Here is an 18,269-nt window from a genome sequence, read left to right as displayed (position 1 = left end):
TGAGTTTAGATTCTCTTCAACATTAACTTTCATCACTGTTTTTTTGCCCTACACGCTGACGCTGGACATTTTTCTTACGTCTCTATTGTTCTAAGTAATAAACCTATCGTTTTTAAAATGGAATTTCAGTCTGACATGATACAATGGTTACTCTCACAAACTAGTAAGTTTACATTTGTAGACAAACTTGAAAACCTTATAGGGTTAAGAATGTTATAACAACCTTCAATTCGATAATCTTCTTGGTACTCAATTTACTGCATCTTTTATGCTTACAAAATGGGCTTAGGCGCGCCCTATTATAACAATATGACCTCTACGCTTTAACTGATAAAATCTTTCGATTGTTTTTTTATATATTGTATTTTAACTTCTTGGCTTCTCACTTCTGATATATATCGAACGTGCGAGGCTTGCTCTTGTTTAGTCTTGGGAGGAAACTATGGCAATTTTGAACCAACTAGGATAAGTCATAAATACTAGGCAGGGCTCTGATGGATGGAAATTATTCGTTAGTTATGAGGATGCATAAAAAGACCTGATTACTAAATAAGAATTCATTGTCATGACTGTGAGGTCCATTTACTCGTCTCTAAGTTGAAAGAATGTTTTGATTCTGCTGAACGAATACTGAATAACGAAGTCTTTCTTTTGGACAATTTATTTTGATATCAGAAAAAAACTCGTTTGAGCTATTCAATAAAACAAAATAAATGACGTCATAATGAGACAATGGTTGAAGAAAATATGTCTTTCTTGGAAATTCTCGTTTTTTGATCTTTTTTTTGATCGTTTTATGATCTATTTACAGTACTAGTCATTAAAAAAGTAATATAAGAATATAAGATATTATTAGGAACATTAACAGGTGGTATAAAGACAAAGGATTGCTCTAAGGAGAAAATGAAAATCGATCAGAGTTCAAATCTTCAAGAATTTATTTTGAAAAAGCTAAATTTGAGAACCTTAGTGTTAGTAGCTGTCATGGAATAAAACTTGGTGTATCTATTAGCACTTACGTCAGTAGCTACTTAATAAAGACACTTTGGATTGACATACGTTATCATATGAAAATAGAAATTGAGAAATAGGAAATTACGCACATTCTGATCTGTAAATTACCAATATTTTGGTCTGCACATTACACAGTATGCATGTCAATATTGTATGATGACTTTTTGTCACTATCACATATATAATACCATATTCATACAACTGGTTAGTTAAGAAAGCATTTATTTTTACCTGTCAAAAACGACAAAGTGACATTGACAGGATAATTCATGGAAATATTTTTTATTTTATTTTCCGAAAGTCCAATAAAAGTTAGGAAAAATCACAAAATTTCAGATAAAATCATCCAGTACTTAAAAAGTTATTAGACTTTGAAAATGCCGCGGGCACTTGAACACGCGAATGTACAAAAGGCCAAAATATCTTTGGATGTTTCCATGGGGTTGCAACTATCTTAACTGAAACATAATTTCCATTTTCTTTATATTTTCAACAAAACAACATTATCAGTGCTGCATCTTTTTCAAAATGCCATGCATTTGTTGGTTCTTTTTACCGTTAAATAAGTTTTCTCTTTTAGGAAACTATGCATAATCGATTAGGTGTTGCACATTAGGAAGAAATGTTCAAAAAAGTTACTTTACGTTTGTCACGAGTGGAAACAAAGCAAGAGAATTAATCTATGGAAGAATTGTCTTTAAAAAGAAATAGTTTTCCTGAAGTTGACAAATTCTAATATTTTGCGCGAAATAAATTTCACGAAAAACGGATTTGATGACATTTTCTTTCTCAATTTACACCGTTGTGTAATGTTTGTTGGGTGTAAGAGTGTTGATGTAGGAGACATTAAATAAAAAATGCTAAAGTTAAATTTTCGCAGCAACTACCTAAGCGGCTACCAATTTCTTCTGGTGAGGAGTTCATTTTATTTTTGAAATGATTAAATCCTGCGACTTATTCTAAACAATTATTTTCACTGTTTGATTTTTTGTGACACGTCTTTTTCTTGATGTTCTTTTAATATCCACTCACTAAAATCCTGTCGAAATCTAAATTTTGAAGTTATGCAGGACACTCCATCATTAGAGTGAGACACGCATTTAAGAACAAGTACCAGAGCGCCTTGTTAAATCTAGCACGGCAGAGAGTTGCTAAAGACATTTACTTTTTCTACTTAAAGAAAATAGAGTCCAATATATTTTGTGTACCCAAAATTACGCGATTGATTGATTTATTTGAATTTTCTTTTGTCTGTACTCCAATCACGTGATTAATTCGTTCATTAATGAAGCTTGCCCTGAATGGTTTCTCTTAGCGATCATTTTTAGATGTAAATAGTGATTTACTGAATCATGTAAACTACCTGCAACGTTGTCAATAACTTTTCATGAAAGCTCGTTAAATAAAAAACGCGCCAAAAATAAAATGAAAGCGACAACGTGAACGAAATCAAAACAAATGAAATGCAAAACTAACAAAGAAACTCACAACAAGCTGTTGAATACGCGTGTTTTGGAATATTTCCATATGACATTTTTCACTTCGTTAAAATATTTGACGTTCTACCCACAAATGATTCGAGTTCAAGGGATTTCTTGAAATTTATGTATTTGTTTTTGGTGGTTTACTCTGATCTACTCATGCGCGTTGAAAAATAATATTTTCTAGTTGCCACGTGCAAGGTTTTTACAGCAAATCTTCTGGTTAAATTATTTTATTTAAATAACATGGAAACGAATCAAGTGTCACAAAGAAATTGGTTCTGCAAATTACTATGCAAAAATAAATATGGTGGCGCTACGCATTTTTACCCGAAGGTAAAGGTAAAACTTTAAGTTAAGAGCCGTTGTTTTGCAGTAAAATTAAGTATATAATGTTTATTTATAAAATATACGCTTCAAATATCAATATTAGCTACCCCAACCACTACCTCAAATGCCACCGCAATTGGAGGTATCTCATGTTTTCAATTAACCACAAGAAGATGGGCATCAAAAAATGTACACAAACATTACATTCAGACAACAAGCAATTAGGGACTAAGAAAACCAATGCTAAAAACACTTTGACGGCACCGCTGGAGCTGATTATTTTAATATCCTTCGTCAAGAACGAACACTAACGGTGCCAAATGAAATTGTTGTAGGAAAAAAAGCAACTCTTCATAATCTTCACATGCTTGGTGGTGCTATTACGTGTGGAACCGTAATTGCAAATGGTAATAGACTGTTAAATGCACGTTGCAACGAAAAATTGCATAAAATCGTCGAACAGTGACACTTTTAACAAGGTAGGCTCGGAGAATCATAAAATCTTCAGACTGATTAAAGGTTACACAGCAAGAAAGAGGAGAATAAACCACGCTCGCAACAAAGAACTGGCATTAAAAATTCTTGATGTTATATTTGACCAGGGCATTGTCGAAGATGTGGTTTTAAATTATGATCATATGCTGCTTATTTTTACAGCACAAAACAAAACAACCTTTCCTAACAGAAGAACTCACTCGGAACCTGTTGCAAATATCGACGATAAACGTCAAATCACCAGTACCATTTGCATTAGTGTTGCGGAAGAGTTTTTTTCGCTTCAATTTATATATACGAGTGTTACTGAAAGGTGCCATCCAAAGTTGAAATTACCTAAATCACTCCACATTACCCACGGTTTCAATAATTGGTCGAACAAGGCTATCATTTTCACATATCTAAAGAAGATAATCTCCCCTTATCTCGAGGAAACACAAAAAAAATTTGAACTGAGCAGACACCGCTAAGGCACCATTGATATTTGATGTATTCAGGGTCAGCTATGAATATGCTATGTCAAAAGAAGAGCATCGAAAACAATTATTAATTGAGACAATTATATATTTCACAAAATTACTACAGTGCCCTAAAAAATGGTGGCAAAACAACATACACCAGCTATTAGTCCTTTGAAAGCTAAATTGCGTCAAATTAATTTCACACACAATAAAAAATTTAAAATGGTGTTTTAGAATTTTAACTTGTTTCCAAAATTCTTTAAGCAATGGTGCTTATGTGACCTTGCTAATTATTAATTATTAATTATAAAATGGCAAATAAGTTGATTTAATGGGAAACATCTATTAAAACCAATTCGGAAGAGAATTAAGCTCCCTCTCGTCCACGACTCAGTTGGAGCCTACTCAGAGTGTTGTCGTGCATTCTAAAGAACGTACAATCCGTCTGAAGTTAATTGAGAGTGATTCCAAGGTGTTAAATTTCTTTTGCACTGTTGCTATTATTGGTGACTTTATAATGCGCTATTTATTCTTTATTTTAAAAATTCAGTTTGAAAAAGGTACTTTAAATACACATTATTTTAAAGGAATACAAAAATTCTAAACAGACTATAAATTAATCTTGTTTCTCTATTCTCTTAAAGAACTATTGTTTTTAACCTGAAGCCCCAGCCTAATATTTTTATAGAAATTCTTATATTACTATAAAAAACCGTGTAGTTAAAAATATCAAGGCTTTTCCCATTGTTTGCTGTAGCTTCGTGGTTTAATGCAGCTAACATCTTTGGTTCGCAGCCAGTAGAAAACTACTTGCGCAGAAGAAAATTGATCATTGAACAGTATGATAAAGTCGGCAATGACCCGTCAATAGACGAATTTTTTTAAACATCCGGTTTTCAAATATCAATCGACTTTTTAAAATTTGTTGTCAGGAGGGAATAGAATAGTCAACTTAGTTAAATAAATTATAAAATCTTAAAATTATGTAATGAGTTTTTGGGTCTTGAAAATTATTTGGGGTAAAACGTAACCTTGCTCCTGTGCATAACTTTTGACAGAGTATATATGACATAAAAATTGGCACAATTGTGGTATAAGAAATAGTAATTTTCTTGGTGACGTCAGCATTTTTATGTGACGTAATTAGCAATGTTAAAAAATTCAAACTGAGATCTTCATGGGAAATTTTCTCCATTCTATGTTGATTTACTGCTAGTAATATAAATGGTTTATTGCATTTTTGTTTTTGCATATAGAATGGAGCATCTCTGACCCCAGGATCTGTTGCCTTTTTCTATATCTGACGGCGAGATGAAAATGGCCCTGGTGGGGTTGGTCGAAAATTTATGATATTTACAGATTTTAAATAATGTACTCCTTGTCTCGCTTCTCGAAATTTCTAAGTACCTACCTACACATGTAGATGAGCTTAACTTTTGTTATTTGTGTTTGAATGAAACTTTGGGAACCCTTGTTTCTCAAAGTCTTTGAAATTTGGGAGTATGTATTTAAATAATTAGCTATGTTTACGAAGTTTGCTTTAGGTGAAGGCAATTTGTGTGTTTCGAGGTTTTATTGAAGGGTTATGGTGGACTGGATTTGAAAAATCAATCTTTTTTCATTTATAATCACTTGTTTGATTTGTTCCAAATTAAAAATTTAAAGAATATTATTCTGATTATTGGCTAGCTACTAAAAATTATCAAATCGAATACTTACTTGGGATTGGCTTTTCTGCTACCATGCTATATAAACACCAAAGATGGTTTGAGCACACTGAGGTACTGTATTTTAAAACTGACACAATAGTCACATAATGATGGGTATAGCTAAACAGATTTAGGACCTGCTTGTGCCAAATATAACTAGATTGATGATCTCTATTTTTTTGTAATCAAAGCACCAGCCTATTTATCACAAATTAATTGGTAAGGGTTGGGTGATAATAATATATGTCTGATCTATCTGGTCATTTTCCTAGTATGAACGTACGCCTTTATAGAATCCATTTAAAAATAACTGATCGGTTTCCTTTAAAATTCTTAAATTTCTTAACTCGAAAAGTATGTTTATTACAAAACCACATTGCATTCTAAATCTATCAGATCGATTTAAAAAGATATATCCTATAACCAGTTTTAAGTCATTATCTTTATTTTCATATCACTTGTTGGACTTTATATTTTAACAAAATGGGCTGAAGAAAGCTCAAACATGCCTAAATGGATACTGGGGCTAAGCCAATGGATAATGACATCTAATATTACAAATATGACAACTTTTCAAATGTTACATGTAAAGGACAAGCACGATCTAGTATGAAAAAGAATTAAAGTATGCGTTATGGCGAATTAAAGCACGTTTAGAAATAACGTATTAGACATTTCATTGGAAACTTCTTTTGTGGAAAAAACACTAAAACACTAAAAAGTACTACACTTTCTACTTGCTTTTTAACGTCTTGTTTTAGCACTGTCACTAGTTGTCTACTCAATGTCTATTGTGTGTTCAATGGGCCGTAGTTATAACTGTCAAGGCCTTTTTCGGCAGGCTTATCAATAAACGCAGCGCCAGCAAGAGACATAAAGCCCTGGGAGCGAGGTTAAGAATGGAAAAGTACTACTCAGAAGTTAAATATCTGCAAAATAAATTCCATTGCTTCTTCTTGAAAATAGATGGATCTAGTTGACGTTCGCAACATTCTGCAATGTTTAGAAACCAGGAGGCTGTTAAATCGAGAAGGGTATTATAATGGCACATATAATCATAGTATTAATTCTCGTCCAAGTATTTCCCGTCCAAATATTGCACGAAATAGAATTGCAGGAGATTTATATACGTCCGATACCCCGTTTAATTTTTCACGGTCTCACGACTAGTCGCCTATAATAATATGCTAACAACAATGCAAACGTTTTATTAAATTTCTGAAAAAAGATTTTCGGTTCTGACCAGGTTATTGCCTCATTAAAATTTAGTCATTTAAATGTTTTTGATTAAATTTAACGTCAATATACTTTACTGAGTTATCAACATAGCAATTCACAATAAACATAAAATGCCATCGTTGAAATACAATTTTTATTATGTATGCTTACATACATGGTGAGAAATTCGTATGAAAATAATCGTTAACAAATTCGTCTAACAATAAAATTAAAGTCTAATACAGACTTTTCGTATTACAAAAATGTGTGATTGTGAGCATGGAATATAAATATTAAACATAAAAGGTCCTTATTTGATTGCGCAGGCCGAATTTTTTTTTGACAAGTTGTTACATTCTAGAGGCCCGTTAAGATAAGAACACAACCTGTGGATTAAATTTTGTCTAGCAAGGTCTTTCTAGATCTGCTGTGTTAAAATTTTTAAGTAATTTATATTCGCATTCTATTTCTATGCATCAGGTCAATTTACCTTAGCTTTTAAATGCTTTTTAAATATTAATTTTTACAAACCATGTTAACTGGTCTGTTGGAACTTATTCTTCTTTGGTTATAATAAGCTTACTAATTCTAAATTTTAGAATATTTTGTTTTGTTTTGTTTTTAATTAAAGGTTGAATTGGCTAAACTCGTTATGTTAAATAAGTTTTGAGAAAAAAAAAATAATAATTTCGAAATAATAATTTTCATGAATATTATACGAATGGGAAACACTTTAAACTCAACTTTACACGAAAAACTGATGCTATCAATTTTCACAGCTCTATTGAAAGATAAGTAAAATCAATCGGATTTGTTTATCCTCGCGTGCAGCAATTGGAGTGAGTGAGTCAGTGAAATTAAGTTCTATGTAAAAAATAATGTAATAAAGATTGTGTCGATGTTTTAAACCTTCTTGGAAAGGAAATAAATTCGCCGCGCCATATACATCGATTACGACAAAGGTCTATTTTGCGTATCGCGTTGTTTACCAATCCGGATAAAAGAAATATCGTCCACAACATTACTGATTCGTCTTTAACTACGTTCAAATACCCACTCCTAATATCCCCATGCAAAAACTTTCTTGAGGACAGCATTTACCATAACGTACACTCCATGTGACGAAACTATAAAATTAAAATGGTTCACAATGTAATATTGACAAGACTTAGCATCATTTTATTTGAAACACAATGTTAGAAAAACTACCTTGAACATCTGATCCAAACACACTTTGAACTTTAACTTCCGTCAGATCAACATTGTTAAATGCCTGCGTGTGAATGTTGGTTTCTTGTGATAACACAGCATTGTAGTCAACTTCACTGAGAGGTTTTACATGTGTGAGCCCTCCGCCTGCCAGTAGCAGTTGAAAGAAACTGTTTCCCCGATTCATTGTCCCATAAATAGATTCGGAACTAGCCGAGTAGAAACGGATATTTGTAATGAGAGCATCCATCGCTAAACAAAGTACGTACCTAGATTCTACAACATCTTGAACTTACAAAAGTTTATTTACTTGATGTTGAAGGGTTTTTATGTTGTGCAGTGAAATAGTAAGCGCGAGATCAAAGTCATTTTTTAAAGACTTGTTGTTTTACAATGTAAAGGCTAAAAAATACACGTAAGTAAGTTTAAACGGTCCGTTTAAATGTAAGATAAAATATCTACCGTGTAAACAGGAAAGTGGTACAACTTTCTTCGGTTTTTTAAGTTTTTAAAGTTTTAAAGTTGGTGTGCCTTATGTGCCTGTTTTATTGGGCTTTTTGGTTTACGTTATTACGCTACCATTTCTTTGATAAATTCAGGAATTATTTCGTTTCTATGTAAATTGTGTTAAAATGAACCGTATAATCAAATAATCGTTTATTTATATCAACTAGTTATTATGAAATAAAATGTTTATCTTTTTATTGAATGATATACTGGATATACGAGGATGATTTGCTCTTTGTGTAAACTCCAAATTTAAAGTTGCTTATTTGGCAAGAAAAACACGTAGGTGAGTTTTTGTTCCATAACATTTAAAGTAGTCACTGTATACATGGCGTTTTTGATATTTTGGAAAGGCAGTATATTGTCGTGACTATATTACGGGAATCAAGTCTTTCTTTTCTCTTAACATATTTTTGTATGGAAAGTGATGGTTATTGTGAGATGTGATATTTCTATGAGAAGAAATTGGCAACGAAAACTTATAATTTTTCATTTCTTATTTGCCTTACAGCAATGTCTAACAATTCACCTGTCCACGAGTTGCCACTATTGTTTGAATAAAAGCAATTGTACTTGTTTCCTCTAAAATATCAAAAAAAGAATTAATTATTAAATTAATTTGGGCACAACTTTACGAAAATGTCTTACAAAAGCTGAAAAGGTTTTATTTAAAGCCATCTGACTTTAAGACTGCACCTTAAAGATTTCAATCCACTGGAACCCTGCTATGTATGCTATGTATCATTATGGTATGCAAATAATGACATCATTTGTAACTAATATTTTTTTTTGCCAGCACTGGATATTATTTTCAGTTTCTAAAGGTACCGTTATCAAAAATGATCTTGCGAACCGACTTATAATGCATTTGAAGAATAACGTTCATGACAACTTCACCATCAACCTTCATCATTTTAATTTTGCAACTTTTCCAGCCTATAAAAATGTATGCATGACATAAAGGTATCTCACTCACTTGTCGCCTCCAGGGTTGCATATAAAAATAGTTTCGCCAAGTGGAGTTGTTGCTTTGAGTACAGATCTCATGTCAAGGTTATAATCATCCCAACCTGATGCCATAAACAAGAAAGTAAAGGTTAAGTTAAGAAATTAAAACAAATTAAAACATAAAAATAGAATAAGTTGAACCGAAACACTAAGCTTTAAATCCCCTTAATAATCTATATTATAATACCCGTATAGGTCTGTCTGTCACGCAAAATGCTAACCACAATAGCGAGGCACGCAATGCGGTAAATGAAGGACGGGCAAACCCGTGGGTTGATTCCCGGGAGACAGACGTTAGATATTTAGACTGACACCTATTAAGCAGGGGTTTGCAACTCGGAAGCGTTGAAACCTGGGGCTACAAAACGGTTTTTCGTTTTAAAGACTTACATGATAGTCAAGCTAATGGCGATGGTGATTATTGTGGGCACTGAGGAATAATGAGCAATATCTGAATTCAACGTATTATGGTATTGAACATCAAAATATGACAGTAAAGCTCTCTGTATACATTCTGTAGCAATAATTTAATCAATATAAGCATTTGCTTTATTTTACATCAATCTCCTGACTTATGTGGCTTAATCAGTATCTTTTTTATTTTAAATTTTGGTGAAGGCATAAAGGAACATGTTATAAAGCCAGTCGAAATACCAATACTTTTAAATCTTTTTAGAGGTGTTCAATTCTTTCTTAAAAAACATAGGTTCTAGCGTTGACTTTGTTGTCTCCTTAAGTCATCAATTTCACCAATTTTTGTGCACTTTGCAAACCGTAGTTCTTTTATCGGAAAAAAGTGCTTTTTATAGTAAATTCTTGAAGCTTAAACCTTTTCGTGGATCAGCTTATTACATGGCATTCTTCAGAACGAGTGAGGATTGAGATTAACATTAAGGAATTTTGCCCCACCTCCTTTCCCCCGCTAAAAATAATCTGTAATTAGTAATACCTTCCAGTATTTTCATTGCAGTTGGCTGCACACCATAATATGACGGACATTTTGTGGTTAATCGGCTATACCAATTGCTTCTTAGTATCTCGGTTCCGTTTGCCATTACGCAGAGGATATCATGTTCGGAATAATAGTGAACGATGTGGTTGTCGTGTGTATAATATAATTGACTTCCCGCTGATACGTGTGCTTTGTATACGTACTTTTTGCCCTGAATAACTGCGTAGAGCGCAAGTTTTCTGCCAGAGTTTGCATCAACTATGTAATTGTCACTGGTGTACTTGAATTCAGTTTGGCACTTAGTGTGTGCTTCGACTTGGTAATCGTCATCTCGTACATCCCAACATCGTCCATTGTTCACATTCTTGATGCGAAACTGTTTGTACTCATCTAAAAATGATATAAAACTTTTGAAACATAAATACGTACATATATGTATATAAATGCATGACATAAAATTAATGAAAATATGATAAAAGGTACTAGTTACATCAGAAAGCAATGCTGGGCGTTTTTTAATCCGGTTGCAAAATGGATGGTCGGTAAATAAATTGTGTCCGGTTTACTTCGGATGATTTTTTAAAAGAGGTCCTTGTTAGAAATATAGAAACGTTTCGCAGCTGGAAAATGGCATTGTAGTTTCTGTAACCTTTCTTTTTATGTCTTACTTGAAAGAATTTTGGTAATACATCACTATTCTGGCGCAACGTGCATGGTATTATGGTGTCCTTACACATACATTTTAAATGACTTTTTTCTGACAACATTTAGCGTAACTGAGACTAAAGTTATACTGAAAGAGGTGCAGAGCCTTAATAATGTTTTTTTTGTCAATAACGAAGTGCAAGTTTTACACGGTTTAACTTCTGGCAAGTAAGGAAAGAAGGCGTTTTTTAATGCAAGCAAGTTGATTTTCCGATTTGCTTAGCTTTATTGGCGATTTTCTTAATTTTAGTATTCGAAATATGTAAAAAACAGAAGAGACGTAAAACAACTTTTATTCAATTAACGAAACTGAAAAAAAATATATATTTGGAACTGAGTTGGATCTGGAATTGAAGTAAACGGATTTTTAAGAAATCTTGGCAGTTTTAAATCTCTGTCGTCGTCAAAATGAAGAATGCTGGTATCATAAGAAAATTAATGAACCCGTTTGCTCTCTTGCATACAATACTAGCAATAAAGAAGTCAGCCTCTGTTTCTTGTTAATAAGTTTTAGAGGAGGGATGGGAGGGGGCATAACAGCAACAAAGAGAGCACGGAAAACACCCTTGTATTGCTCATCTATCTACGAAAAATTGAAGTGAGCTTAGCAGGCAGCTTAGGACCAAGGCAAAGAAAATGTTCAAAAAAAAAAGAAAACGAAAAAATTAATCATTAAAATTGACTGATTTATATAGTTTTCAATGTCCTTATTAAATTATTTCAGTGAAATAAAAAAAAAAGAATTGAAAGATGTGGTCATTTTTGTTTCAGACGGTTCTAGGCAAAAAGCCACTAAATTTAAAACTTTAGTCGACAAAAAGAGGCTAAATTTTGGTAAGGTTACTAACTTTTTTTGGACCGATAAGGTTTTTGTTAATATGCTCGACTAAAAAACATAAAAAGGTGTCGAGCATTTATCAACAGTTTACAAATAATACCACCATTTCCGACAACTGACCAAGAAAATAGTTTCCAAATTTGTTACTGTTTAATCGGAAGTAACAATTCCCTTTTAAAAAAAAATCTTATCGCTCTCTTTCAAAATGTCTCACTGAATGGGCCATAGATTCACGGGTTTTTTATATGGCGCTTATTTCTTTATTGAAACAATAATTCATTCATACCTAATTTGTTCCTCCCATATACTCGAAATGCCCATTTGAATTCCTCCATTTCAGCTCGTTTATCTACTGAATTGCATTCGCGATAAGGGCAATAAGTTACAAGACCATAAATGTAGTAATCCATATTGTTGCGGGTGGTTTTTAACTCTTTGGCGTCGGTTTTCCACCGCAAGTTAAGTTTGCAATGGTTCATAGCAACAGCAAGATATTGAAACTAAACATAAGGATACAAACTTGTCACTTGTTAATTTTGTCCACGCACAACAAGATAATTCAGTTCATTAATTCAGTTCACTAATTTGTAATGTATATCCAAGTATTATAAACTGCTACAGTCTCTATAATAATAACCGCGGTCTGTCTATTCGCGCGTCAAAAGCGACTTGTGTTAATCACGCACGAAATACTAACCCGCTAGCTCAGGGACAACACCCGTCCGGCCCCTGCTTGCACAGGGGCGGGTTCCTGCTAGTCCAATCAGGAGCGGAGTTTTTATATAAATGACCAATCAGAAACTTAAGCTCCTTAGCAACGATTTTTACGTTATCAGGCTGGCATTTGTCAAGCAGATTGAGTAAACTCATTGCTGGCGAAAGAAAAGTTTCTTAACTGTTTGCTTTATTTTTTCTTTCTGATACTTTCATTTTTGTAACATTTGTTTTCTATATGTTTTTACATGATAAGATAAATATATTGTCACATTTTTTAGCCATGTACAAATCTTAAACGCACAATTTTTAGGGTTTTTGGCTAGGAACAAAGATTTTGAAGGCCAGTTAGCTAGCTAGCTAGAGCCTTACTTAATACTATTCCGTATAGTATAAGAGGCGTTTATCCTAGCCAACATTTATTTTGGTGTTGAGGTTCCTGCTATTTAGCTACTTCCTTAGCTGTATCTTTGGCTAAACAGTTAAAATATAAAAATGCAGTTTGGCTACAACAATAATATCGAGCATTAATTTTTAAGCTAAATGCAGTTAGCTAGGTAGCTACATATTTTATTATTTTCCTGCAAACTTTTTCTTCAAATGAAATGGCTGAGCGATTGTTTTGGCTGGAAGGGTAACGACAGGCTGTTCCCTGTGTTTTTATTTTATTTTAAAGCGAAGTTGCCACGAAGAATTTTGAAAAGGGTAATACGCCTATACGCCTGTTAAACTATGTGTACCTGTACTAAGCACTTAACCCAGTGTTAAGAAGAGACTGTTTTTTTTTGAAAAAAGGCTGTTACACCTATGCGCATGTGCAACGTGACCACTGTAACAATTATTTATAAACTTTCTCGGTAATCACCCCTGTAAAGATGTGCAACACTTTACTTGGACTAACCGCTCAGCCCTGTGGCAATGGACTGTTTATTGTGTTTTTTTTAAATAGACAAGTTTTTTTAAAAAGGTATACCAGTACTAAAGCGCTTCACCTGATAGTGTGCAACTGTTTACAACTACTATTAATTGTTCCACCGGTGTGTTCAAAGCTGTGTGCACAAATAATTTTGAATTTACGCTGAAACTTATTTTGCGAAATAAAATAATATTGACCGATTGTTTTTGATATGACGGAGTAAAAATGGTTTGTAGAACTCTGTTTTTATTTCAGCTATTATTGCGGGAAAGTTATTTTTTGAAGAATATGTTACAGTCGCAACACTACAATGGTGTATGCGCTTCACTTGATTTACGATAAACTGTATACCTGCACCTGCGTGATGTCAATCGCTGATTCCACCCAGGGGTCAAAAAAACAAATAGGACAATTTTACTGTCAGTTTAATGTTTTGACCGCTCGCACGTATATACTAATGAAAACGCGTGATTCTTTAAAAAAACAATCCAAGACTTTCGCAGCCTGAATATGCCAACGAAAAAAAAATGATGATGAAGGCCATTTTGGTTTTGAAAGTGGTCGTGGTGTCAGTAGTGTTAGGTCTTTTTATCTGTTTGATCTTTTTGTGTTCAAAAAGTTTTTTTCTTTGGAAATATTTGTTTTCTGTATGTTAAGATAAATATATTGTCACGTTTTTTAGCCATGTACACTTCTTGAACGCACCATTTTTAAAACTTTTGTCTTTGAACGCAGACTTTCAAGCAGCGTTCTACCTACCACTTAGCTAGCTAGCCTTAGTAATTACTATTCAGTTTAGTATAACGCTATTTATTCTAGCCAATATTATTTATTTTTATGTTGAAGTTGTGTGTAGTTAGCTCTTTAGCTACTTCTGGCTAAAAAATGAAAGTAGCAAAATACATTTTGGCTACATAAAATTGATAAGTAAAAAAAAAAAAAAAACGATAAAAAGAAGTGTCATTTGGATTTTGATAACATCAGCAACCCATTCACTACAAAATAAAATTAGATCCTTACACATTGGCTCTATTGTGTAGAGCTTAAACTGCTAATCAAGAATATGTATATGATCATGTGCGTCGGATGTACAGTAATGAGATATAAAGGTTTAAAGATTTTGCTGGCGTCAGCAATGGCCCGTCAAAAAAATTTTTTGGCAAATTTTTATAACTGTTGTCTTCATCGTATAGATCTTGAAACGCTGATCAAAAAAACGTATAGGATTATGTACTTTTGACAAAGGGTTGCAGAGATATTAAGGTTTTAAGGTTTTTTGATCAACCCGTCCACACAGGTTTGGAAAACTTACCCAAATTGGTCCTAGGTCCTAAATTCTTAGGTGCACTGTAATGGCTTCATTAATTTAATGGGATATTGACGGTAAAATTGTGTTATTGACGTCGCGACGTAACGACAGAAAAGTTAACATTTCAGACATACCTTTTGTGGCTACATCAAAGTAAAATGAACACATCCACTTTGCCAGTTGCAGGTACACAGACGCACTCTTCGCATTATTTTAAAAGATTTTAACTGTACAGGATAAAGACAGACAGATTTCTAGGCTTTTTTTAACTGAAGTCACGTTGAAGTTTTTTTAAAAATGATGTCACACCTTACTTACGTGCAACACCGTTTAACTATATTAAGCGCTTTGTCCAGCGTCACAGTTATTTGTTAAAATTTAATAAAATAATATTGACCGATTGTTTTCACTATACACGCTTTTTTATGTAAGAATAGTTTTTTTTCGTTGAGGGTGAAGTATTCTTATGATTTGGCAAAATATGAGGGGGAAGTATTCTTAATATAGTCTTTTTTTTCAGAGTAAAGTTTCCGTTCCATGTATGCACAAGATCAACTATTTCACGACGGCTGAATATATTTCTTTTGAATGAGATGTTCACACATATTTTTTAGTATACTGTAACGCATTTACAACTTGTTTATGTTTTTCTCCCCAGAGATATTAATCAAACCAAATATAACAGGTTAAAGATTTGTCTCATTTTGATTTCCCTAATTACTTGGTTCACTAGCAATTTAATTCTAAGCAAACTCACCCTGGAATTATTCTTAGGATATTTCTACAATTTTCATCCTGATATTCTTATAGAAGTTATTCTTATAAAAAAAAAGCTTATAGCGGTGTATGCACTTCACTTGATTTACGACATACTGTACTAATCCGCTCCACCTGATCGTGTGGCACAGACTGTTCAGCGCCAGGTCAGACCCTATAGCTTAGCCAGCGTTTCGTCGCCGAATCTCCCAGATAGTCCCTTTAATAATAGCCGTCATCTGTCTGGCTGTCCGCAAAAGACGCGTCCTCTTATGGAAACACGAAATGTCATATTAAAGGACGGGCGACTTCGTGGATATTTTCACGGGTTAACGATTAGTCTATATTATAATACCCGGACACGTCTCCCTGATAATTGCTTTTGCGACTTTTCAAAGAAATTAACAAAACGAGTTTTAATAGGAAGGATAACAGGAAGAGAACAAGTGATTTTTTGTTTGTTTTAAACCTTAATTTGTAATTTATTTTGTAAATTTTGTTTCATCTTTCCCATTTACATTTACATTTTTTATGACAACAATAAACTTTGTCAAATAACTTCATTTAAAGGTGCTGCTTTTGTAAGTATGGATTTTTTTTTATCTCACCGTATTTTTTTTTTTTTTTGATATTTGTATTTTATCTCTTATAATAATACAGAGACTGTGTCTGTTTGTAACAGGCAAAGTCGATATGCTTATTTTCCTTTGATGTAGCCGAAATTTCCTTTAAAGTCTCCAAAAAAGTTATTTTTGTATTTTCTATTTTGCTAGCACGTTTATTTTGTTTACATCAAGTGATCAAAATAAAGCAACTTGATTTGCTGAAATAATTTTAACGGCTTTTTTTACAAAAATGGTGTCCCTCGACACTAAAAAAAAACAACAACAAAAAGAACGGTCCCTTTGTCTTGAAAAAAATTAAAAGAGTATATTTAAAAAGAATATTTAAAAAGAAAAAAGTTCAAGTGAAGAAGTAGAAAAGTTAAGTTGGAAGTGAGAAGTGGAGCTAGAAGTAAAGTAAAGTTAGAAGTAGAAAATAAAGGCTAGAGTTGAAGTCGATTTGAAATCACAAATAGTAAGAGCTTTGAAGAGAAGAAGAAGAAGAAGAAGAAGAAGAAGAAGAAGAAGAAGAAGAAGAAGAAGAAGAAGAAGAAGAAGAAGAAGAAGAAGAAGAAGAAGAAGAAGAAGAAGAAGAAGAAGAAGAAGAAGAAGAAGAAGAAGAAGAAGAAGAAGAAGAAGAAGAAGAAGAAGAAGAAGAAGAAGAAGAAGAAGAAGAAGAAGAAGAAGAAGAAGAAGAAGAAGAAGAAGAAGAAGAAGAAGAAGAAGAAGAAGAAGAAGAAGAAGAAGAAGAAGAAGAAGAAGAAGAACAAATCTAAAAAAGCACCCATTATGTTCAAGTTTAGATAATAATATTTTGTGATTAACAGTATCAAATGCTTTTTTTTAGTTTTATAGATATACCACATCAAAATTTTCTATTATCAATTGAGTTCCTAATGTGTTCCGTCATTTCCATTAGAGCAAATATAGTAGAATTATTCTTTTTAAATCCAAATTGGTTCTTAAACAAAATTTGATTTAATTTAAGAAAATTGTAAAGTCTGTTATGCATTAATTTTTGTATGATCTTATTAAAAACAGATACCAAAGATATTGGTCTAAAGTTATTCAGATCTTGCGTGGAGCCGCCCCTATGTAGAGGGATGACTTTTGCAACCTTCAAAGCATTAGAAAAAGTACCAGTTAAAAATGAGTTATTAATTAAACTGCAAAGATGAATTATAATCAGATCAGCCACAGATTTTAACATGTTAATAGGTATACTAGCAGGACCTAAACTTTTACTTTCCAAACCTTGAATAATATCAAGTACCTCCTGTGAAGTAACGTTGGATAACAAAAATTCATTGTCTTGTCTATTTTTAAAGAATTTGACAGGCAAGATGTTCTTTATTTTAGGAATATTTTTATCTAAATAAGGACCTACATTCACAAAAAAATGTCGTTCACATGATTTGCTTTCAATTTTGGATCGTTGATAATCAAAGCAATGACATTAAGTTGAGAAATGCCTTGGTTTGAGTTGTTTTTTGTGTTAATTAAATAGCGAATACCTTGCCAATTTTTCTTTATATTATTGCTATGAGTTAGAAAGTAGGAATTTTTTCATAAGTGCATGTCTATCTACAAAGCATTTGAGCCGCCATGAAAAATCATTCATTAAGTTATTGCCTATCGACTTTGGCATTTGGGTGGCAGGGAAAAAGATTGGGTGCTAGGTGAAGCAAAGTAATTATCAGTTCATTCCTTCAAACAAAGGTATTCTTATGACTTTTAATGAATTCAATTAAGTCAGAAGGCATCAACCTACACTCGATAATAGTTTATAACCCCAACAATGTCCCCGTTAGAAGAAATCCACAGTGAAAACATTTCTTCACCAAATCCTAGCCTCTTTTTTCCTGCCAAGGAAAAGCCAGAGCCAAGGAACGTAAACAAATGACGTCATGCTGGAATTCATCTATAATTTTTTTCACAATACCTATGCACTTTACAAGGAGGACCACATGCAATATGACAAGTGGAACGAATTTTATAGAATTTAAAAGTAGAAATTTAAAGTGTGTGTTAAGTTATTTATTATT

The 18,269-nt window shown here is 32.9% G+C and overlaps 1 protein-coding gene across 1 annotated transcript in view; it reads right to left on the bottom strand.

The window, feature by feature from the left end:
- Window positions 1-5,834: 5,834 nt before the first annotated feature.
- The window catches only part of LOC130644062 (uncharacterized), a 34,513-nt gene continuing 22,078 nt past the window's right edge, over window positions 5,835-18,269 (bottom strand). Inside the window, exons 8-13 of the mRNA XM_057449641.1 lie at window positions 12,214-12,427; window positions 10,382-10,774; window positions 9,401-9,494; window positions 8,954-9,006; window positions 7,918-8,169; window positions 5,835-7,835 (exon numbers count right to left, since the gene is read on the bottom strand). Coding sequence (XP_057305624.1) covers window positions 7,768-7,835; window positions 7,918-8,169; window positions 8,954-9,006; window positions 9,401-9,494; window positions 10,382-10,774; window positions 12,214-12,427 — 1,074 coding nt within the window. The 3' untranslated portion in view covers window positions 5,835-7,767. The remainder of the gene's footprint in view (window positions 7,836-7,917; window positions 8,170-8,953; window positions 9,007-9,400; window positions 9,495-10,381; window positions 10,775-12,213; window positions 12,428-18,269) is intronic.

Source organism: Hydractinia symbiolongicarpus, chromosome 1 (assembly GCF_029227915.1).
Source record: "Hydractinia symbiolongicarpus strain clone_291-10 chromosome 1, HSymV2.1, whole genome shotgun sequence".
NCBI lineage: Eukaryota > Metazoa > Cnidaria > Hydrozoa > Anthoathecata > Hydractiniidae > Hydractinia > Hydractinia symbiolongicarpus.
The sequence above is the reverse complement of the archived record's forward strand: the minus strand, read 5'-3'. Positions and strand labels throughout refer to the sequence as shown.